This window comes from Pleuronectes platessa, chromosome 9, assembly GCF_947347685.1.
Source record: "Pleuronectes platessa chromosome 9, fPlePla1.1, whole genome shotgun sequence".
Lineage (NCBI taxonomy): Eukaryota > Metazoa > Chordata > Actinopteri > Pleuronectiformes > Pleuronectidae > Pleuronectes > Pleuronectes platessa.
In genome coordinates this window covers 8,038,886-8,062,691 of record NC_070634.1, presented here as the reverse complement: position 1 = coordinate 8,062,691, position 23,806 = coordinate 8,038,886, and the positions used below count along the sequence as shown (strand labels likewise).

General features: G+C 42.6%; 1 protein-coding gene across 1 annotated transcript in view; it reads left to right on the top strand.

The window, feature by feature from the left end:
* Positions 1 to 23,806, top strand: part of scfd2 (sec1 family domain containing 2) — an 85,916-nt gene that overhangs the window by 21,937 nt on the left and 40,173 nt on the right. The window contains exon 5 of the mRNA XM_053430279.1: positions 17,917 to 18,211. Within this exon, the coding sequence (XP_053286254.1) occupies positions 17,917 to 18,211 (295 nt within the window). The remainder of the gene's footprint in view (positions 1 to 17,916; positions 18,212 to 23,806) is intronic.

The following is a 23,806-nucleotide window of genomic DNA, read 5'->3' as shown; positions in this document are numbered from 1 at the left end:
CCTGTAATTGGCCCATCCCCAGGGTATAGAGCTTGTCCCCTCATCATATACATTCTCCATCTCTGCTGTGTCCCTGTTGGCTCCCACAGGGGGGGATTTTGCCGTGTTTTGCTGATTGTAACAAAGGGGTGTTAATGTCTCTGGGGCACTGCCCTCAGATGTCCAGCTTTGACCTCCCACACTACCCCACTGTTTTACAGCCTCACATCTGGACTGACCTGGACTGACTGTCTGCCCATCCATCCACTTTTAACCACATTCTGCCTCATCCAGCCACTGTGATTCCTCTCTATAGCCTCCTCAACCCTGGGGCAACACAGATCCCCTCACCGAATGAACCACATGAGGTTCAGGATCAACTCCTGTCTGTCTCCTGACAAAGTGGCCTCTCTGTCTCGCTCCCATCCTTTATCTCCAAACTGCACTTTAAGGGACCCTTTTCCCTGTATCTCTGTTTTTCTCCGAACATATGCTAATTTATATATATACATTGTGTACTGTATACTGTGTACTGTACAACATGAACGTTAAAATGTCAACAGCTCTGTACTGACGCATAACAACCCTTCTAAAGCTTGCAAAGTTGGAAAAAAGACGGGTTTATCAGATGAGTGAGTTATTTACCTATCTCTTCCTTCCTGTGTTTAGTTGGATAGGATTACAGTGGGAGAGAAGAGCGGTGATGGGAGTTCACTCCCAGGAAGACCCAGGAATAGCCCCCATCTACAGCTCTCTTCCTCTCCCTCCTTCCCCTTCTCAAAGCTCATACCCTGAGACGGCTGTGTTTACATTGTTCTGCGCAGCTCAGGCCTAATGTACTATCTGTTTAATAGGCATAGAGAGGCCTGTTTATAGAGGGGGACCTTTTTAACAGAGGTGATCGGTTGGTAGGCCAGAGGGCAACACCAACTCATCTCACTTCCTGTTATCATTACTTCCCTTCTCTATGACAGATAGGTGCTTTGCTAACTCTGCATTACTTATCCATAATAGCCCCGCCTTCCTGCTGGCCATGATTGTGCTCTATACCTTTGCCCTGGAAAATCAAGGAATACAAGTAGGCTCAATCTCGTCGACTTATATTAAACCTCAATTACTCCACTTCTCAGCTCAAAAGTAATTTGCATATACTGCATTTTAAATGTTCTACTAAGCGCCTTTCTACTACATGTACGTCTCAGCCCACTGAACTAAAACTTTATAGGAATTACTTTGGTGTTAATAGCTGTGGAATTATAGAGCTACAGCTCCTTGAATGTTGAAGCCAAGGGAGGGATGAGCTCATAAAGGTTTAATGCACTAAACATTTTCTCTTTTACTTAAAGCAGACTTTTTGTTTTGGCATTGTTCTCTAGCGTGTCAGAGTTGCATTCGCCACATCTGTGGATATTTTTCGTACTGGTCTCTATTGTTTGGTGCGGCTGTTAAACTGTGGAGTCAGTACCCATTGCATCAGGAGGATTTAACATGTGGCCCAGGGTTTCGGTTGCTTTCTTGACAGATGTGTGTTTTTGAGGGTTCTGTAGGATTTAAAGTGAATGTTTTTTCGCAGCCTCAGCCAAATGTTTTTCTCACACTTTCCTGCAGAGTGCAAATGTTGATCTTTCTTGGAGATCATCCACACTGCTTTCTCCACTTCAGCCCACTTTTGCTGTCTCCGATCTTTGTTGCACTGTGCTGTATTGTCATCCTGCAGTGTTTTGGTGAGGGGGGTCCAGGGAGCTGGATCACAGGGGGGGGCTCTGGGATCTACCACTGACACCGGTGAGTCAAGTTAGTGTGGTCTGCTGACTTGGCCTGCTGGCGTCAGATTCATTTGAGCATGCTCCAACAAGACACCACAGACTGGGGAAAAATCCCACAATGCCCAGCATTCACCCATAGATTGTTAACAAGGAAGGTTCGTAAAAAAAGCTGACCATTAGGAAAGATGTCGGGGGTTTGAGACCCAACAATGGCCTAGTGTCCTAGAAAGAGCTGGCCAACAAACCACGTCATACCTTTATATTCCTTTGACGGGCACTCAACACCTTCCCTCAGTTTGACAGGTCACTGCTCGCTGTTTATATTAATAGTTTCCCCTGATGTTTCCCTTAAACTATGGTCAGATGTGCTTGCAGCTATGTGTGCATGCATGCATTCATGCATGTGCATCCTTTAATGTGCTTATTAACAGTGTCTCAACTTCCTGTTGTCACAAACAAGCTCTCTGTTCTCTCTAGAAAAGCTCGACTTCAGGACAGATTAACTATCAGGTCATTTGTCACTACCTGCTGAACACAGGCCAGGGAAGGTCACAGCCCACAGGACATGTATCTTTGTGTCTTAATGTCTGATCTTAAATGGGAGACAGAGACACATTCCAGGACCTTTTAAGTGTCCTCTGTGCTTCTTAGAGCCAGATTAAATAGTTTTCATTGTGACGTATCAGTTAAAGATGATGAGTACTCCGGCAAACAGCAGTTGAGAAAATTTGCTCCAGCTTTTATCGCTCCGGATGGACACGACAGTTCACACTCCTCTGTGCTTTGGTGACTGATGATGAATGCTCAGCCTTGTGAGCCCCTGGACAGTGAACTCTCTTTATTTGGCCAGATTTTAGCTGGTTTACACATTAAGGAGCATGATAGATTGGCAGTGCCCCCTACTGCTAAGGATTGGCAAAAACTTGAATAGGTTTAGTTGGGAGTAGGAGTGACCCCCTTAGGTCACGAAATAAAAGGTGGGACAAGGACTCCTCTTTGGTGTAATTGTACCCATCTGAAACCCCAGTTTTCACCTCCTTCCCCACCCTTGTGTTCACCCATACCCACCCTCCAGACCATCTTGTTGCCCCAGGGATTCAACCAGTCAACCAGAGGGAACAAGACTGACCAGTCACCATAGTAACTAGGCAGGCAGGGTCAAACCAGGTCAATCAGAGACACATTTTGCCACCCTCGCTCTGTCATTAATTACCCATTCTTCCCTGGGGCAAGGCTTCATGTGTACCTACATAGCTCAACAGACTGAATCCAAGTGGTTTGAGTGTATGATCAGGTGAAGCGCGACAGTTGTTGCATATGTGTATCGATGACAAGGTCAGCGTCGTCTTTATTACCAACAGAGAGAGTGTGCCACCTTTGAAACTGGCATGTCAAATGGAAATGTCATGTTAGCCATAATAACGCAAAACTTTCCTCTGACCCGTCTGATGTTACAAAGACCTTTGGCTCTAGAGGAACAACTTAAATTGGTTAAATGTTTTAAAAAGTTCGTAGGAGAGCGATTTCAGCATCTTAGTTTTTATGTGTGCATAAGCAGAGCATATGAGTCCCTGTCCATTTTAAGTTTTAATTACATTCACCAATGAGGATATGTTTTCATTTTCCTTTGTCTGTCAGCAGAATTACGCAAAAACTACCAAACCAATTTCATTGGAACTTGTTGGAAGGGTGAAACATGGGCCAAGGAAGAACAACCCATAATGTTTCAGTGGAAAATGTTCAGGGTAAGGGTTAGGCAAGCTTTAATGTCTTAAACATTGCGAGATAGAGCTTTTTTCAACATTTTTGTTAATTTCCTAAGAAATAATTCTGACATCTTGATAACAAATTATATTAAATAGGGTACTAATATATATGAGTGCAATTTGATGTGGCACAATTCAATTTCAAGGCACTGTTGGACCTTGCTGAGTGCTATTCTAGTTTTTTCATGCTTCGAGCCTTTAACAACATTAGCTGTGTCTGGTTTTGAATTCAGCTCTCAACCTGAGTTGGAATTTGTTCAGAGCAACATGGACAAAAGAAAATAGTTACAGCTTCTTTTCTTTTTGTCTTTGGCAAGGTTGCCTTGTGTTGTTCTTGGAATCATCTTGTATGAGCTACTAATGAAAATCATCTGTGGAGGGGTCTTTTTTGTTGTTGTGAAGAGACCACTCCACTCCCCCAATGACTTGATTGACATAAGTGTGCAAAGAATAGGGAAACAACCCCCCCAGCCCCTTCTCTCTCTCTCTCTCTCTCTCTCTCTCTCTCTCTCTCTGATGGGGTCTGGAGGCAGTTAAATATCTTATTGTCATCCCCTGGTTCCATACTCTTTTCTCTCACTCTTCTCTTTTTACTTTTCTTGTAACTTTTCCTCCTCTAAAGCATCTGTCTTTTTTCTCCTCTAACACTTTCATCTTTCCTTGTTAATATGATTGGCTTTGTGTTTATGTGTAGAAATGTCTATTATGTCCGTGCACTCTTTATTTGGGGCAGAGGGGTGTAGCCACATGCTGAAACATCCTGCAAAAGACTGAAACCGGAGCGGCCCATGTGATCATGTACGCATTGACAAAATATTTGTAAATGGATTTGTAAGAAATGCCTCAGAACAGTTGCCAGAATACTGGATATGTTTAGTGCAATTATGACAAATAGAGATCCATAGCCCACATGTTTAATAAACCCAGCTCACAAAAAGAAGTATTTTCAAAGAGCTACACATGGCACAAAGCGAGTGCATGGAGAGTGCCGAGGTAACCAGAACATAAGGATTATTGGACAGCAGTGCATTTTCATATGCCTAAAGAGTTTTGTTAAAATATTTCCATTGCCTGTCATAGTTTATACCAGTTAAAGCCAGAGCTAAGCCGTTCCAGCCCTCCTTGCTATCCAATAGGAAAACTTGATTTTGCAGACATTTTAGGGAAAACTTCACTAATTTCTATGTTCTCCCGCTCTAGCTTTCATTCGGACTGAACTCGCATGCCCCGCTTCTCCTCCTCTATTGTTCTAAGCTTGGTATATACGAGGACACACATGTGGGCCTGTTTGTCCCACTGCTGTTTTCATTGAAATGTGGAAAAAAGGAATAAAAGTAACCTAAAACGAGCACCGACGCCGAACCGCTAATTATGAGCGGGGGGAGGTACTCGGGGGGGTTGAGGAGGAGACTGCTCTGCCACCATGTGCCCCCCACACCACCCTCCCCTCAAGTCTCCCAATTCTTTACTCTCCAGCTTCTCCACCCCACTTTTTTCCCCTGCTTTTGTTATTTAAGACGCTGTGTGCTCTCTCTTTCAAGTTTGCTGCTGTGAGCACCCCATGTGTCTGAACATCACTTCATCTTATAACTCCATGCGCTAATAAACGGTGATAAGGTTTACTGCCTTTCTGCATGGTGTCTATTGTGTGTTTGAGAGGCATAATAAATTCTGCCGTTTATGATTTGATGGGCGTGTGTTCAGTTTGGGTGGTCATGTTTGTGTTGAAATTGTCATCAGCTTTCAACTAGTTTTCACTTGCTTATTGTGGTTATTAGGAGCTGATTGTAGAGAAAATGAAGCATTGACACAGACGACACATTAAACTGCACATCTGGCCTCGAGGATCAAAAGTTCAGATGTCCTTGTTCACACTGCACCAGCCGCTTCTCCACATCCTGCCTAAAACACAACAATGCAGAGGTTAAACTGCAGAATCAAATTTTGGGTTTTGCAAGTTTGCATTTTAATCTGCTGTTGGCTGACTCTGCTCTTACTGTTTCTCTTTCTGTTTCCTCAAATAGACAAAACTTTTGCTATAAGCAGTAGCTCAAATATGTTTGAATACGTTTCAGAATAAAACAAGACTAATTATAATAAACCCTACACTGAGTTAAGAGTTAGGTACACCTAAATCTGATGATGTCTAGTGACCAAGCCCTGCAGTAAACCCTACATTTGTAAAGCGCATCATATTCAGTTTGTGTTGAGACTGTCAAAGAGTTGCTGACTCTAGCAGTAGTGTGTGGTGTTGCACTTCATTGAATTATAGAAAGTTGTATGTCCCCAGTGTGGGTGGACAAACTATTACAAACACTTCGTTTACTAGCAGTGTGTTGCTCATCATGTCATAGTTTCTTTACTTTTTAAGGTATATAGTTAACGTTTTTCAACAGAACAAGTAAAACCTATCCTTTGTATTATTACTCATGCACTAATATTTGTAAACTGTAAAACTATCAATTAAGGCAAGAAATTAAAATATTTAAACCAAATAACTATATTTAAAAATGGCGAATATTGGGCTTCAAGCATAACATTTTATCCTCATCATTTTTGTATGAATCCTTTAAGTGTTTCATTTGTAAAATCCCAATTCAACATCTTCAGGTTGAATGTAAAAGTGTAGAAAGTACAAGTATATCAAAACCTAAAAGACTTAAGTAAATCTACTTATTACTTTGGGCCGCTGCTGTCAGTGTGAGGCCACTACAGACTTGTATAATAGTTATGTTAAGTTACACCTTAAACAATATATATTAATGAATAATATTAGCTAAGTGGTACTGTCTGGACACTTTAGCACTTAGACCATCAGTGACACTGCGATTCCCACGGTCATGGAGATGTTTGAAAAGGTTGGACGTCTCTGCCACTGTGATGTGTTTAGTCGTCGTGTAGCAGCGAGGGCTCTGCGCTGCATCACAGGGCAGACAAACAGACCGACAAGGCATTAGCGATGTGTTTACCATCTGTTCAGGAAGGACAGACATGATGGGAGAGGTTGAGGAACAGAGAGACGTTTTCACTGTGTACGCAGAGCCGGCCGGTGTGCGTCTGAGGATTTACTGCCTGACATGAACCGTTACTTATCGGAGACGCCAGTCAAACATTGTCGTAACCCTCTTTGGCACAGTGTCACCCTAAATTTTGAATAATGGCCAGAGATTGTCAAAGAGACTGTCGTCTAAATTATACAACACCCACCTGTGTTATGGACCAATAAGGTGACAGGGATAATCATGTTGGAAACAGCTGTTGGCATTTATGAACCCCCCACTGACTGAAGGTATAACACCCTGAGCGGCCTCTAAGCTCCTTGCGTCAGGGGCTGTCGTAGAGAAATTATCCATGCAAACATTCAGAAAGTGTGAGGAACATCATCACCGGTTGCTGACATGGATGCTTAGTGCATGAGTGTTACACAGTTTGTGACCCAAGAATTCTTGGAAGTGCGGATGATCCACGAGACCCTTGGGAGATAAAGTTAGGAATGAAATGGGGTGGAATAAGGTAGAGAAATGGGGTTTGGTGTAGCAATCCATCAATGCCTTCTCTATCACTCCAACACTATCTAGGCTCCAAATCGTACAACACATTCTCACCAAACCTCAGCGGAGCTGTTATTTGATTTGATTTGTGTTATCGTTCTTTGTTTCTTGAGTTATAGAAGTTTAGACTTTTTTTCAAAGTCAGAAATTCAGATTTCTCAGAGTTGTGGTTGTCTTTTGTGTGAGTTCTTTCTTTCTGTCACGTCATAAGAGTTTAGGAAACTGTTTAATTTGGCCGGAGTGATGGGTGTAAGAGAAAAGGATGCACTGGGGAATAGGTTAAAAATATAGGAAAGTGGAGACAATAATAGAAAGAAGGATGTATTGTGTCCGAGGCAAAGTATTAACGGTTTGGGCCTGTCTCATTGCTCCTCCTCGTAGTGTTTTTAGCTGAGCTGTGGGCTTAAAGCTCTGGGAATGTTTGTGCAGTAGAAACCCTGGGTGATGTTGTTTGTATTGTTCTATTACAGCCTGTGTTTCGAACCAGTGTCAGCAGAGCCACACTATGTTTTCTTTTCTCACACACACACATAAAAAAAACACACACCCCGTCTGTCTCCATCCTGACCCCCAACTCTCTGCATTTATTGCTCTCTGCCCCTTTTCATGAAATGTGGGACAATCCACGAATAAATTGCCAAAAAGGAGATCCAGTTAAAGTCCTCCGATATTCAAAGTGTTGTAACAGATGGAATCCATGCAGGGTGATGGGGTGTTAGTGTGCAGACATGTAGTCTGCAGAAGGATCACTGCATGTCTGTGCTTTCTTTCACTCTTGACTGCATGTTGTGTGCAGCCCTCGCCATGACACTTTGGTAAACACAAGCATAACACATGCACCTTCTGTTACCTGTGTGTGTGTCGTGTGTGTGTCGTGTGTGTGTGTGTGTGTGTGGGTGTGGGTGTGTGTGTGGGTGGGTGGGTGTGTGAGAGACGAGCGTAACCTGTGATAGCGGCGGCAGGAGGGTATGCATGTGTGACAGAGGACTGCTGTGTGTGCAGAATGCCACCACGTCTCAGGTCTTAGATTACTCACACAAATTGCGTTCTCTTCACAGTCCACTGCTCTGATACATAAAGCATAGAGAAACGAGTCACTTTGTATAATAACATACAAGAAAAAACACCATTAACTATACAGCACAAATGCATTCAGGAGCAAACCTTAAGAAACGGTTCAGGTCTTATCTGGGACAGTACAGTTTTTGTAATAAGAGAAGACATTCTTAATTATCTCCTCTAAACTTTTACTTTGAAAGTCTCCTCCCCCTGCAACCACAACCCTGACTGTGGCTTTTATTTCCTAACTCCATTTTCTTTCTCCTTTATGTGTGAACCGTGGGATTCCAGTAAAAAAAAAGGGGGTAAAAGAATAACCCTGTAACTGTTTATCATGTGGCTTTTACACAATAATGCGTATGCTAATGTGTGCGTGCATGTGTGTGCGTGTTTGAGCTTTACAGATCTATATTTAACCATTTTAGGATTTTTATACATCTATAGCAGGCAAATTAGCCCTCTGGCTCAGACAGTCAATATTTGTGTTGATGATTATTAACTAATAGATAGAGTTTTGCTCTAAGTGACATCATCACTGTTGAAGGTGGTGAGGGCTTCATGGGTTGCAGACCGCGAGGGCTGAACCGAAACGCGTCAGTCTGGTCTGTGGAGGATTTCTGTGATTGGCGTAACCAGCTTGTCCTGCACTTACTGCTGTCTCCTAGCAACAGCACTGCAGTTGGACATGACAAGAAAGTTTGAATGCACCTTGGTTTTCTAACATGTGCTCCGTTAGCTGTTCGCTCAAGCTGATCTCGTTGCTTGCATAGCGCCATAACCTCTTTGAAAAACAGGTTGTCACAGAAGGGCAATGGATCCTGGGATAGGTTTGCCCGTAGAAGGATCCACCCGTTGGAGCCTTTGTTTCTCCAGGATGCAATGACGCATTTAGAGGAGCCTTAAAAATGGAACAGTCTAGTTGCACTGCTGACACAACTGGTCCTCAAATGCAGCCGCCGAAGGATGCAGACCCTGAATCAGTGTGGTCATCAGGGTGCATCATGGGACTAACCACAGTCACACCACCATCCCTTCAATGATAAGATCTTTGAGTGGAGGTCTTACTACTCTACTCTTCCCATCATCCTAAATCCTACTCCCATGTTTCCGCGCTCTCTCTTTCCTTATTGTTTGTCTTTTGGGATGTTTTTCTTCCTGTTAATTAACATGTTTTAGAAGTTTCCTACTTTGAGCATTATTCATCTCAACATCCTCACAGGTGTGTGTATGAGTACAGGGAAATGAAGGGAGATTAGTTGTTTTTCCATTTCCCGTGTCTGTAATGAGTGGATTTTATAAATGTTTGGAGAAGAGCAGCCGTGTGTGGGCGTGTTTGTCCGTGTCTATGATAGAGATACACGTTGTCGGGACAGTCCAGATTAAGATGTAGTCCGTATTTACGCAGGAAAAACACATACAATACACTGCCCTCCCTTCCTGTGACACGGATAACCCTTTTGCCTTCAAACCTATGTGTATGTAACCTCTTTTTCGTTTACACATAAATACAGTTAAGTCTGTGACCTCGGTGTTAATGTGGGGTTCAGAGAAGAAGCCTCTTTCCATATGTGGTACAAGAGAATAAGCTTTTCCTCAACACACATAGATTCACTGATAGACACACTCCTCCTTAGAGATGCAGCGAGCGTACCAGCTGTACCCCAGAGTAATGACTCACATCAGAGTACACTCGTCACTGACACAGCTCTCAGTTTATTCGTGATGAATTCCATGTTTTATTTAAACTCCGCGTCCCAAAAAAAACCTCATCCATGACAGAGCCCTGCATCCACCACAGCAGCCTGTGCTGACAGCCCCGGGGTTAGACCCAGCGACGTGGACGGCCCTGAGGTCGACGATGCAGAATTTGCAATCGCACAGCCGCGACCCAACTGATACAGAGCTGACAGTTTAAAAATATCCAACACTTCAACTTCAGCCCATTTCCTGTCTATTGAAGCCTTCTCCAGGATGGAGGGATGGGGTTTTGGAGCCAAACAGACTGACAGACTCGGTTCAATCAGTACAGGCTCGGCGTGGTGCAACAGTGCCCCCCAATGTCTCAAAGTGTCCCCTAGGTTTTGGGACTGAATTTGCTAAACTTTATCTCCCACTTCAGCAAACTTGCTTATATAAAAACTTAAATTGTGTTTTCCCCTTCATAAATCAAACTCAAAAACAGATCAGGATCACACAAAATTGGCCCAACACGTTTTAAATATTTGCATTCAGGCTGTTCCCTAGCCAGTGAAGTCAAACTTTTATTTTGAAAAAACCTCCTTTGTGCTGTTTAAACTTAAATCACCCCCCTCTCCCCACTTCTGCACCCTCCCCTCCCGGTGTGAGACAGAAACTGGAATCAGATGGGCTGCTTCACACAAGTTTCTTCATTTGAAAAGAAAAAAAAAAGGGAACAAGAAAAGAAAAGTGATGTCGTGTCAAATGTCCGTAGCATGTTTCTGATTGGCTACATGAAAAATACAAAAGTTTATCGCCAATCGCAACAGACAGTTGTTTTGCTTCAGGTCCCATCGGATAACTTTCGCAGTTGTTACATTCTGCTTGGTCTAGAAACCGTCTGTTTACCTCAGGATGTTTTCTCCCTGCTGGAGCCTCCTGAGTCAATTAGTAGTGGATGTAATGTACTGTCCTCGAGTGTGTCTACTCACGATTCCATTTCTCCCAGTGTGAGAAAAGTACAGGAGGTTTTTACACGGCCCTGGGGTCTGTGGCTGCATAGCTACTCTCATCTGGTGAATTGCGCCATAATCTGTTGCAGCAGATGTGGCAAAATACAGGCTCATTAATTCCCTTATGTTTCCAAACACTTGGAGTGTACTGCCTTAGTGCAAATCGTCACATTAAAAGCAACGTTTTTCTATCTCGCTCAGTAGAGAATCAAAAGAGCTGCAGCTCTCAGTGTGATAAGGAGGCAGGTTGTCGTGTGCCAGGCAGACACAGTCCAGCCACAGTGACCAGCATGTGGCTGACTGGCGGTGACGGGGAGGAGTGCAGGGACTGTATGTTTGTGTCTGTGATTGGGTTCCACGTCTCCTCTAAATTATAGCCCTGAAGCTCTGCGCCAGGCCAACGTTTGACACACAGAGCAGTGGAGGAAAAAACACAGATAAGACAGAGAGATTCATGTGGAGACAGTGGCCTAAAGAGGACAAAATGGTTAGAAAAAAAGTCATTAAAAAAAATATTGAAAGCGTTTGCATGTGTTGAGTGAGAGGAAGCTCAATATGCCAACTCTGGCTAAGCTGACCTTCGACTCTGCTGTGCACCTCCATGTGCAGGAGTCCATTGATTTCTCTCCTAGCAGTCCAGCATGCAGATCTGTGACCAGGCCGCTCGGCTGGGCAGAAACAAAACAGACCCACCTCGCACTCTGTGTGGCAATTCAGGCCCCATTTAAAACCAAAGATTTATGTCTCGCTGGTCCCACAAATAACATCAGGATTAGGCTGGTGGAGCCAGACCAGGGCGTCCCCTTACCTTTGAGAGCTTTTCATGCACTGCCCCGTCTAGCATGCCATCTCTTTTCTTTTACAAATATCTGTCAAATCAATCAATCAAGCCATCAATTAAGATTGCAATAACTTTGTTTCCTATGTTTTCCCCTTTTAAACCTGGCTACTCTTCTTTTTGTGTTTATCTTGAACAATTTGCCCGACAAACAGAGTTGTGGTCGTGTAGACTACCTTCAGTACATTCTATAATATACTGAGTATTAATATATATGTTGTAAAAATAACTCCTGGTGTGTTTTCCTTTTACACTGAAGCAGTGTTTTGCTGAGTCGTCAGCTCAGAGCGACATTAAATCTGCTTAAGTCAAAATTTAAATTTCTCACCTTGTTAATCAGCCTCAGACCAGTCAACGCTTACATTTCCAACATTTGATTTTATCACCACAGTTGACACGAAGCTCAATGTGATTACTTTGTTGTTGTCAGCAGTTAAAAGATGATCAAACTTATTTGATAATCAGGTAGAAAAAGTTCTCTTAAAGGTTACGTATTCCCACACAACCATCAGGCTTTTTCAAAAATCATCTGTTTTTTATTTCATCAAGAAAAGAGAAGAGAAGTGAGCGACACAGAGAGACACGTGGATACACGGGTATGAAATTCAAGCTAGTTTTCCTCAAAGTTTAGCGATTTGATTTACCGGTGTTCTTCTCCTGTTTGAGCCTGTGTGCTCACTCGCTCTTCTTCGTGTTTAGAGTCACGTTTCCGCTCCCCTTGTTAAAGACCTGAGGCATTGTCCACACCTTTCACACAAGACAGAATAATGACAGTAAAAAGAGTGCCAGAGATAAACTCGATTTTTCCGTTCCCTCTCATGTAAGGCAAATTTCCGTCTTTTGATAAACAGAAATTTCCCAGTGAACCCAGCTCAAGGATCCATCATTGTCATCACTGCAGGTTACAATGTGTCCCTGCTGAGATACTGTACTTGTACTTGCGTCGGCAGGCTCAGTTATTCATTTATGAGATGTTTGTCGAAGCAGTTGTGAGTTTGCTCTGAGTTTTGTTGTTGTTAACTTGTTCAAACTCCTGCCAGCCTCTCTGAGAGCGGAGACAAACATGTTTGTTTTCCAGCTGTTCTACTACAAATCAAGAGTGTGCGCTTGCTGTACATAATTTACAGTCAGAGTTTAGTCGCTGCTTTCTAACTTCAAGATTTATGTATTTTGTTTCTAAAAGTTTGCCTGTATCCCCTTCAGCTTTGCATGTTGTTATTTGTGAATGCAAACTGGATGTGATTACATATGTTCAAATGAAGTGCATGTGTGCAGATGATAACAATTTTTTTTGGGGGGGAGGGGTTGTGTTGCTCTGGTACTGAAGAACTGTCTAACATCGATGTAAGGTGACTCCTGGCCAGTGCGTCGTTGGTCAGCAAGAACATCTGACCTATAGCAGCTTTGTTCATGCTACCACAAGGACCCCCACCTCCAACACTGGCCCCTCCCCCTGCCCTGAGGCCCAGAAAAAGGTTCATTGTGCAGGCAGCGAGCGAGGCAAACAGGGCCTGGTCCTGGTTAGCTGTGCTACATCTGAAACAGTCACCTTCCTCCAGGGGTTGCATCTGGAGCTAGTTTCCTGTTCAGGCTGTGCCGGGCAGAGGCGGACTTTGGCCCGACTCTGTCATTGGGTGAGATTGAGCCTTTATGCATCCCAGGATGGTTGGGATTGCCAGACAGTAATCTGTCAATCACTGGCATATAGATTCAAGCCAGAACGTAATGCGAGAGAGAGCTTATGATTGGCGCAAAGTCTTGTGCAAGAAGCCAATGATGCTTTGGATTTATACCAATAATCCAGCTGGAAGGTTAACCTCCAAGAACGAAGAATCGTTATGTTTCTATATCTTTTCCAAAGTCAGTTTTAATTTGATAAGAAAGAATAGTTATTTAAAGAAATTGCTTGAGAAATAGCAAGCTATGACATTAGCAGTGTTTTGACAGAGTAATTCTATTGTTATTCTGTAATTGTGTGTAATCGTCACATTAGGGCATGGCAGCAGGACTGGTGCCTTGAGTAATCGTCTGTAATAATAACGTTAGCTTCCTGTTATTACGGCGGTAATGCTCCAGTTCAGGTCACAAGCACTGCCCCTAAAAATGCACTGTTTTTAAACTGGTCCCAAATGCTGCATGAATCGAGCAGTATTGTTCAATCTATTATTCAATCTAATATTTTACTGATTCCTCTCAGAGTTGGTGCATTAAGCTGTAATCAGGTAAAATTATCCAAATGTTATATAGAGTGTATTGAGGTCTAGAGGTGTCGATAGTAATAGCACTCAAGCGTTTTAAATAATTCAGTTAATTTCATCGCCTCATTTTACAATAGAACTAGGCATTTAATACATTTGTTAAATAATTCTCTGTAAGTAAATATTCTAAATCACAAAGTAATTAAAAAATATATATTTTATTTGGCATTAAAAATAAAACTTTAACTATATTAAATTTAATTCATTAATTATAAATAGATTAAAAAATTATAATAAAAAATTAATTTGGGAATAAGTACATCATTTTAATATACATGAATGATTTAAATCCCAGTAGATATTTGATTTATTTAGTCATTTATTTTCTCTTTTTAGCCTCTATATTTTCATTTTTTCATTTTCATTTAAATTTTGTATATTTTAATTTATATTTAATTATGATTTACTTTTGTAATTTTGTTATATTGATCTTTAGATAAATCCATTTATTTTAAATCCTTATTGTCATCTCTTTATTTGTATTAAATTGGTTTATTTCTGCTGCTGGCATAAAGATACTGTATCAACACTGAACCAGTCAAAAAAAAATGTCTGGCCTTCATACAGGTGGCACAAAATCCAATCAGTTTATTGCTGTGTAGTTAAGACTAATCTTAGCCTATATCACTACTCAAACAAAACACACAATCTGAGTGTAATAGCCTGATTGTGTTATCCAGAGTGCCATGGAAAGCAGGCTGTATTCTGCTCCATGCTGTTCCCAGAGGTGAACAGTCCAACATCTTTCCAGGGAGCTCGTGTGCCAGCACCATGAGTCGGGCATTGTTGGGTTTAGCTTCAGTGCTGGAAAGAGCTTTAGTCAGACTTCCCACTCAGCTTCACTCAGGTCAGTCTCAGTTCGCCACCAAAGATCTCCATTTCCTGCGCTGGCGCCGTGTCCTGCAGCTGACAGCAGCTTTTATGGATCTGCTGAAGGGACCCACTTATAGTCCATGCTTCCTCTCACGTGTGAAAACATACACAAACAGCACAGTTTACAGTGGGAGTAAGGAAGGTGTTGTGTTGTGCATATGTACAATGATGAAAGAAGGAGCCATTAAAGAAAGACAGAAATAAAGAAAAATTATTTTGTGTAGGTCCATAAAATAAAAACAGAAAAATATGAACAATCTCATCTAAAAACTGTTTGCTATGGTTTGACCAATGGATACGTAGCTTTCAAATCCAGTGGTTTCCCAACCATGAACCAGAAATTCCCCGACAACTTCTCTACATAAATCTGTGGGGTCATTTATTGACAGTTGTCTGTGTTTTCCTTTTGTCTTGTGGATTCTTGGATGCTTAGGAGGCGTTTAAACACAGAAAGCGTTTCAGCTGCGTTTATTTCAGTCGTTTATATCATGCATGTCTGACAGAACAGACACACTCTGATTTAATAAATCAATCAATACCGATCATTTCCTTCAGAGCAAATCACGTTCATGTGTTTTGGGGGTGCAGCTTTGATGAGAGGGCTGATGGGAGAAAGTGGGATGTATCGGTTGCATATTTTCAAAGTGTAGCTTGCTCTTGCTTGCTTTTCCAGGATTACCAACCCTAGCTTTAACTACAGTGAATGTGTGGCTTACCTTGAAATGGTCACAACTCATTGCCACACCATGATCATAACGACATGTGATGATGCACAAATATGCACTGCTCTCTTTTGAAGAAAGTCCACGGCAACTGAATTTGAAAGGATATGATCACTTTGAATGACTAATTTAACTAAAATCTTTTTTTTTTACAGTTTGTTGATAATATTTTAAGTAATAATCTAAATAGTTATATACCAAGGTGCTTGTTATGGTTATACATAAGTAAAGGCATTTTTCTGCTTTTAAGAGATATTTTCTTCATGCAAGATAGCATCAAAATAAAAGTAGTAATGCTATTTCAGCTCTCAGCAAAGTACCTCTTGACAGATGATGTGGAGGCCCATGGCTCCTCTGTCAGCTCTTCCTCGCTGCAATGACCCATACTGACAGCTTGTGATGCAAAACTTACATGGGTGCTATGAAATGAAACTGTAATTTCTTGGCAGTGGACACGCTTCTTTAAGAATCTGGAGGATCATATGAACGTCCTCCTGGATGTTGTGTACAGACAGAAGTGTTGGAGATTAATAGTTCTAAAGTGAGAGTTGAGAGAAAAAGCATATCATCCATTTGCTTTTCAGCAAGAAACCCTTCATGTCCTTTGTCTTTTTCCCCTCATTGTGTCCACCGGCAACATGAGCAAGGGAAAGCTCCCAAACATTGTTTGGCTGCTCGAATGAGTGCAACTGAGGTATTTGATTTCACAATGTTTGAAGAGAAATGTGTGGTAAGATTTTGTGTGAACGTCCCCAGGGGGCGAGTGTTTGGCCGGGGTCTGACGCAGGGAGGAGGCCCTGTTGGAATGAGCAGGACTGTGATTCTGAGATACTGTACACATAAGGAGGATGTGACTGACATCTTCAAGTATATCTGTTCATGTCACTTTCACTGTTCTCACAATTTTAACTAAAGCCCCTGAAGATGACAGTGCGAACAGTGTGAACACACACCAAGACGACTTCTCCTCAGAGAGATCAGATCAGAGATCACCGTGGCTTTGGCTCACCATCTTTGGGTCTGATTGTATTGTGTGTTTGGCTCAGTAAAGAGTTCTTCTGGGTCAGACACAGGATCCCCCCAGTGGGCCCACAGGGTCCAAAGCCCCTCTTTCTCAGAGCCTGTTTGTCTTGGTGGGAGGAACACAAAGCTCTTTCCAGAGGAATCCCTCGTTAAAATGAAATATATCCAGAGGGGCATTTGTAGCTCTGTCCGACACAAACATAAAGGCCTCTGTCAACAATCATTCCCTTACATACTATCATCTCAACCTTAATTGCTCTTGTAATGTCTCTGTATCTGCCTCAACCTATTTTCTTCCCTTCTCTATTTCAATGTCTCCCTTGCCTCTGTGACCCCGTTGTCTCCATTTTCCCATTTTCAGCCTTATTTTTCATTAGATTTTCAGGCTGTTCATCAGACAGATTAGCTCCACGCCCTTGTTTTATAGGCCTATGAGCTCACCCTTGGTCTGAGAGTGGCCAGTATCCTGTGATCCACTGTGGGTGTGCGTGCGTGCGTGCATGTGTGAGGGAGACAAAACTGTTCAGTGCCCATGCAAAATCCAACCGAAGAATGAAACGAAATTAAGCTTTACCTCATCCTCTTGCAAAGCTGTAAAATTGGCGAATGGAACGATGAGCTCACTCACACTGCTTGTAATTTCACCACTTACACTATTTTTACAACAGAAACAAGGAAGCTAACTAATAGGCATGTTGACTAATGATTAGGTAACATCAGATGATGTAAATACTCTTTGCATTACAATGCAAAATACTAATTACCTCCGCCAAGGCGGTTATGTTTTCACCCCTGTCCATTAGTTTGTTGGTTGGTGGGTATGATTGTTTGGAACTAAGAGTACACAAAACATACTGGATGGATTATAACGAAACTTTTTGGAACAGTGCAGTTTGGTTCAAGGTAGAACCCATCACATTTTATCACCGAAAAATCCTTGCAATATAGGGTGTTTCTCAACCTCTTTGTGGTTTTCCCAGGGAGTAATTCATAGAACTTAATGGAAATAAAAAGTCACATTTAGGAAACTGATGTCTATGAGTGGGGGAAATTTGGTGAAGCTTGATTGAATTTAATTAGGCCCTTGAAGTATGTTTTAATAAACTTTGATTTCAACAATTCAAAGGTTAAACTATGATCATGAGAGAAACAGACTTTCAGCAAAATTCCCATGCTCAAGGATATGACATAATTTCCATTAGGAGTAATCAGGCTCAGAACTTTGATAGATAAGAACATTTAGTAAACTTGTCTGTGTCCTGCTCTTCTGTGTCCTACAAAGACTCTGATTTCTCACTTATTTAGATAGTCTTTCACCAGATCGATGTCATCGTAATAATTTAATGAATAATTTGGAGTAAGAACAATTTGTATGTGTCTGTGTGTCACAGGCTCTCGGGGACTCTGATTTCCCCACTGTGCTGAGGCAGCTGCTGCCCTTGATGCGGCCCCGTGGAGGCGACGACAGCTCAGCCCCGGGGTCAAAGTCCAAGGAGGATGAGTGTGGGCCAGATGAGCTGATCCTCCTGCTGGTCTACCTGTACTCCCTGGCCGATGAGGCGCAGCCTGCAGACCAGGGCAGCGAGGAGGAGGAGCTGGAGAAGCTGGAGAGGGACCTGATAGGAGCACTCACCCTGGTCATCACGCGGGAGACGGAGCTCAGCCCCTTGCTCCAGAAACTCACTGGTGAGCGAGAGTTGGTGTGATCACAGCTTCATGATTACTTCCAGTAGCATCAGTTTGCCAGATTTACTGATGGTCCAGGGATAGAAAAGTTAGAAAGTGGGAACAGCTGAATGTTTATTTCCTCTCATTGCCTCCGGTGCGGAGTTTTTTTTATCACAGTCTTCACACCCTATCCTTCTTCTTCTCTCTTTGTTTTACACTCTTTCATGCTCACCCTCCTACTCGAACACACACACACACACACACACACACACACACACACACACACATTTTCTGGTCAATTTAGCAAGAAGCTACTCAAATAGTTGAGTGTGGGAATGTTACAACTTGTGCAACTGGGTAAGTGTGAGAGAAAAATAGTGTTGGAGAGAAATGGCCTTATATATTAATCTCTTTACAGCCATGACAAAGACTTTTATTTGAAAAGCATACAGATAATTGAAAAACCTTTTATTTTTGGTGCACTGGCATCAGTGTGTGTGCGTCGTGCGTGTGTTTGTTTGTGTCCTGGTTCTTCGGTTCATCGGTGAGTCGTTGCTGGTCTTAGCTGTGCTGGTAACTGTGTGGTGGAGCAGATCAAGGCCACCTCTCATGATGAATTAACCGTCTACCTCCACACCACAGCCGGCTGTACCTCCCAGAGTAATAGCGTCTTTAACCTTGAGCCTGTACACACACACAATCTCCTCCCCTGCCACATACTTCATAATTAGAGCTACATTTAGTTTTTGCCCGCTCTGTACCTCAGCACACACCCTGAAATAATACACCCCTGTTACTGTTTTCATCTTATATCGCACACAGGGTCATATTGTATATAATATATATATTTGTATGGAGTTGATAGATTAAGCACTAATAAAGATTGTTGATTCCCCCATGCTCTTTTTTTACTCTCTCTCTCTTTCCATCATAGACTATGTCTCTCTCTCTTCCTGCTCTACTTGGCTAAGTGCAGTTTGGATGTCAGGGGCCTCTTGGCAGGCGCAGGCTGAGAGATGTGGCTCATGTTAAAAACTTGACTTTCTGTTATAAACACGTCTCTGGAAATTACCCCATCGTGGTGTGCCAGGTGTGTTTTAGACAAAAAAAACAGTGTGTGTTGGTGTGTGTGTGTGTGTGGACACATCTTGCCCATTCAGAGGAATTCAGCAGCGTGTGCACCTTTATTTCAAATTTGAGTGTGTGTGTGTGTATATTTACGAAGGAGTGCCAGTGCTTGGGTTTTTATGGCAGCCAATGAAGTGCTCAGCTGGAGTAACATGACACTGGAGGTCGTCTCTCTTTCTGCATCCAGAGTAAAACATTGATTGTGACATTCTCCTCAATTAAAAGACTCAAATGGAAACCAGATGTTGAATAAAACCTGGTCGCCATGAGAACAATGTTTTTGCAAATTCTTTGATTTTGTTCCCCTCGGCTACAGTAAGCAGCTCGAGTTGAGCTAACACACTGCAGATACGCTCACGGACAGACACAGTGCATGCACGTACAGATTGAAGACACACAAAGACAATATACACAGGGAGGATCGCCAGAAACACAAAGAGAAAATAAGGACAAGTGAGTTTAGGACGAGACGCAGGACGGTTGTGAGAAACACAACAACCTCCATTAGTGCAGCATCAAACCGCGTCAAACTTCAATGAATTTTTTGAAAGATGTGTCTGTACGCGTTTGTTGCATGAACCACGAGGTGGATATTTCCCTATTCTTGACAGGAATGTGTAAAGGATACATGCCTGGTCAAAGCAGAATTTAAGATTGCAAAACCTCAAAGAAAAAGGAATTACAGTTGGGTTTTATGGGGCAGAGATGTGAGATTAATCAGACTTGGTTTTAAGAGCTTATTATCGGTTATGGTTGCATTAAAGGATTTGTTGACAATAGAAAAGTCTAGAAAAAGAGATGATCACAACAGGGAAAAAGAGAGTGTATCAAAACACACTCCTCATGTTTTATTAACCAGCTTTTTCGTTTTTAGGGCAAGAAAAACCTTTGTTGTGCTCATTTGTGTTCACAATTTGACTTTCTCTTCTCTTTGTTTGTCTATGTATGCATGTCTGTGCATTGTTGTCTCGTTGTATGGCACCGATTAAAGGGTCGCATAGTATTTATCCAAGAAAATGGTTCTGCTTATTGCGGACTGGGAAATGAGCTCTTAAACCAGACGCTCCGCAGCCAACACCACATGTGGAAGGCACCGGATTGGTCGTAAGCAAACGTTGTTGAGGGAGAGCAAACTATAGGATTGGACGAGGAACCCACTGCTCTCCTGAAGCCTGGAGTCTGATTGGCTGCTGCCAGAAAGTCTGTGGTGTACAAGGGTGGTGTGTGTGATGTGTGCAGGTTGTAAATAGCTCAGAGCATTTACTGTTAATCCCTCATTTCAGTTGTGGCAACAACTACTTTGTTGCTCGTGAAAAACAGAAAATGAGAGTTCCTCAGACGACTTTATGGATTGCGTCCTTTTGGATTTTGGTTTTCTTTGCTTAAGAATCAAACGCCCTCCCTCTCTAAAGTTTTTCTGTGCTTTTCCCAGGAATGGGGTACAAGAACCCGAGGCAGAAAGCCGGCCAACTCAAATGTTCAAAATTCTTCACCCTAGGACATCCAGCTAGTTCAAGATGATGAATCATAGTTTGTCTGTACTTATGTCAGTGTGTGGGTGTACAGCTCCAGTAGTGAGAACATGAAATCTCCAGTGTTGATGATGGTGATTTAGCGGCAGCAGTGACAGGGGAAGGCGAGAAGGCTACAAGCTAAGTTTTAGAGGAAGATGTGAATTTGAAGTGGAACTGGTCTCATGTCATGTCCCCACTCTCTGCCTCAGACACACATAAGGTTTGTTATTCATCCTGTCAATGGGGTGTGCACGGGGCAAGGAAGAGGGGAGCAGTGGGGAGAGTCGGACCTCCCCAACGCGGCTGTTTGGGTTGGCACAGCACTACGGGCCAGTCGAGGGACATGAAAGGGATCACACATAACTCCAGCCACCAGCTCTCCATCTCACTACTTCTCAAACTTTTCTACTCTTTGTTTTTTTAATTTCCTTTTCCATTTCTCCCCATTTTCTCCATTTACCCCTCTCTTCTCTCTGAGGGCCTAAAGCACTGGGCTGGTTGCAGGGAGGAAGTGGAGAATAAGTTGGGTCTAATGATCGCGCCTGATTAAACATATTTCCCCTTGTTGCACTGTGTTTATGAAATTAGTCCCAATTATTTTTAATTGGAGCTCTTTCTTTGCTTCCTCCCATGTTACACAAACACACAGGGACACATACACATGCATATATGAGTTGAAAACCATCAACCCCGGGGTGAACAAAGCAGCCTGTGGCATCGCTCTCTCTAGTTCACTTCATCAGATAAGCTGATGACATGGAGCTCAGGCTTTAATTAACTGGGTGCTCATCAGATCTGTACTGCTGGGCCAGACAGTCCTGGTTCACAGGCAGGGCCACACACAGTGTCACTATCAGACCTCCAGACTTGCAACCCACCAAGTCTGCTCCCTAGTCTGCAGAGAGTGGGGTCCCCATATGTTTCCCTTGTTACCATGTATCTGTACCACTTTCGTATATTTGGGGTTGTACTTACAGTATTTGGCCAAAAGGGGCAGTGACAGTAGGTAACAGGAGGACAAGATCAATAGATACAACTCAGAGCAACATGTCAATGGATGAACTGACAATTATAAGTAGTAAATAGTCGTCACAGGGGAAGAAGGGAGGAAAGAGAGAGACCCTTAAAATACAGAGACAACTAATCACAGAGCTGCTTAATGCAGATAAAAAAAATACTTTACCTTAATAACATAAGAGGTTATGTTTTTACTTTGTCAGGACATTTTACCATGGAACTTGGTGGAGGGATGAGGTATGGGTCAGGAAGGAACACATTCAGAGTCGGTGCGCATCTAAATAAAAGAGCAGATCCAGGAATTTTGTTTCACTTTCTCTGCAGAATTCATTCGATGTATAGCGGCAGCGGGGGTGCATGAATATGATCGTTGCTCTCACGTGCAACAGTTTCCAAGTCGCAGGTACAGAGTGAAAGACAAGTGTTTTGCGTGAGAGGGAGATCTGCATTGCGCGAGTGCACAAGCAAGCATGCAGCAAATTGCACTGCACACAGCTACAGTGTACAATGCAGCAACTGAGCAAAACACCAAGTTAGATACGTCGGATGTTGTTATGAAACCCCAGGCCAACACAGTCTACAAAATGAATAGGAAACACTGCTTGACGTGGCGAGAAAGTCAATTAGCCTCAGCGGAGGTGTGCACTCTCAGAGCAATTGAATATGGACCTCACTGTACATACTAGTCATGTCTGATGGGGATCTGTCTATATTCAGCTCTGCCTCAACTTATTTCCATGTAGTTTCTCTCCGTTAGATTCCCATAGACTCTATGCAGAATCTTTCAAACTAACACGGAAGTAAAATATTTATATTTAAGTAAAAAGTATGCATTTCAGTTTTTTAAAATGCACTGCACATACATTGTATCCATGTACAAAGTTTTTCTATTACATATGCAGAAGTAGCAATACCCTTTTCCTCATCTACCCATTCAATATGTATAGCGCAGAATCTCTCTTTGTTAGGATTGTTGCCCGTTCTTCTCTACAATCTGAGTGTTAAAAGTGATAAAACATCCACAAACAATTCCTTTCTTATTCATTTATTCTAAACATATAGCAAAGGATTAATTTGCTGCTCTCGTTGCCCTTGAAAATAATGATACTGACCTAGAAGATTGTTACACGCTGGTATCGCTACCAGCGTGTGTACCAAAGTTCAGTTTGCACTAACAAACACAGGAAGGTTTGGTCATGTCAATCAGAATCAAGCTATCATTTCCCAAAGCAGTGCAGTCAGCAGTAGCCACACTTTGTCGGGTAGATTTCACAGAGCTTGGCCGGAGTGTAGTTTACACCTCTGTTTGCTTTATGGAGTGTGTTAGCGCTCAGCAGAGAATTCCTCTGCCTCTTATTTATGACAGGAAATGCACATCATAAAAGGCTCGTAAGCACTTATATCTCCACTGGGAATTGGCTTGTATAATGAAAAGGACACTATCATGATCCCACACAGATGCGCTCGACAAAGCAAAAGGCAGAAATGCATACTAGGGACACACACACTCGCACACAGAGTGGCTCCGGAGGGACTTGGGCTTAGACCATGGCCCCTGGCCCCTGCACACGTGTCAGTGCAGACAGGGGTCAGCCTGCAACCCTTTTGACGGAGGATCCGCAGAGGAGTCCGGCCAGCACGCTCTACCCACTCGCCTCTCTCCCCTCGTCTTCTGCCTGGGAAACTCCCTGGCTCCTCTTGGGGAGAGATCCCTCTTGATCTGCAAACATAAGTTTCTGCTTCACAGTCTGTGTAGACAAAGAATTTAAAGGTCTTTCCAGGCCATTCAGTGTTTTGGATGTATGGTTCTGCGTCTGCTTTTACTGCAGTCTGATGGCCCGTAGAAACAGATTACTTTACAATATTCATTAATAAGTGTGTGCACAAAGCGTGGTGTGTGAGAGTCTGTTTTATACCAGACCCACTTGGTTTTTACAGTGTATCTGTGTTTTAT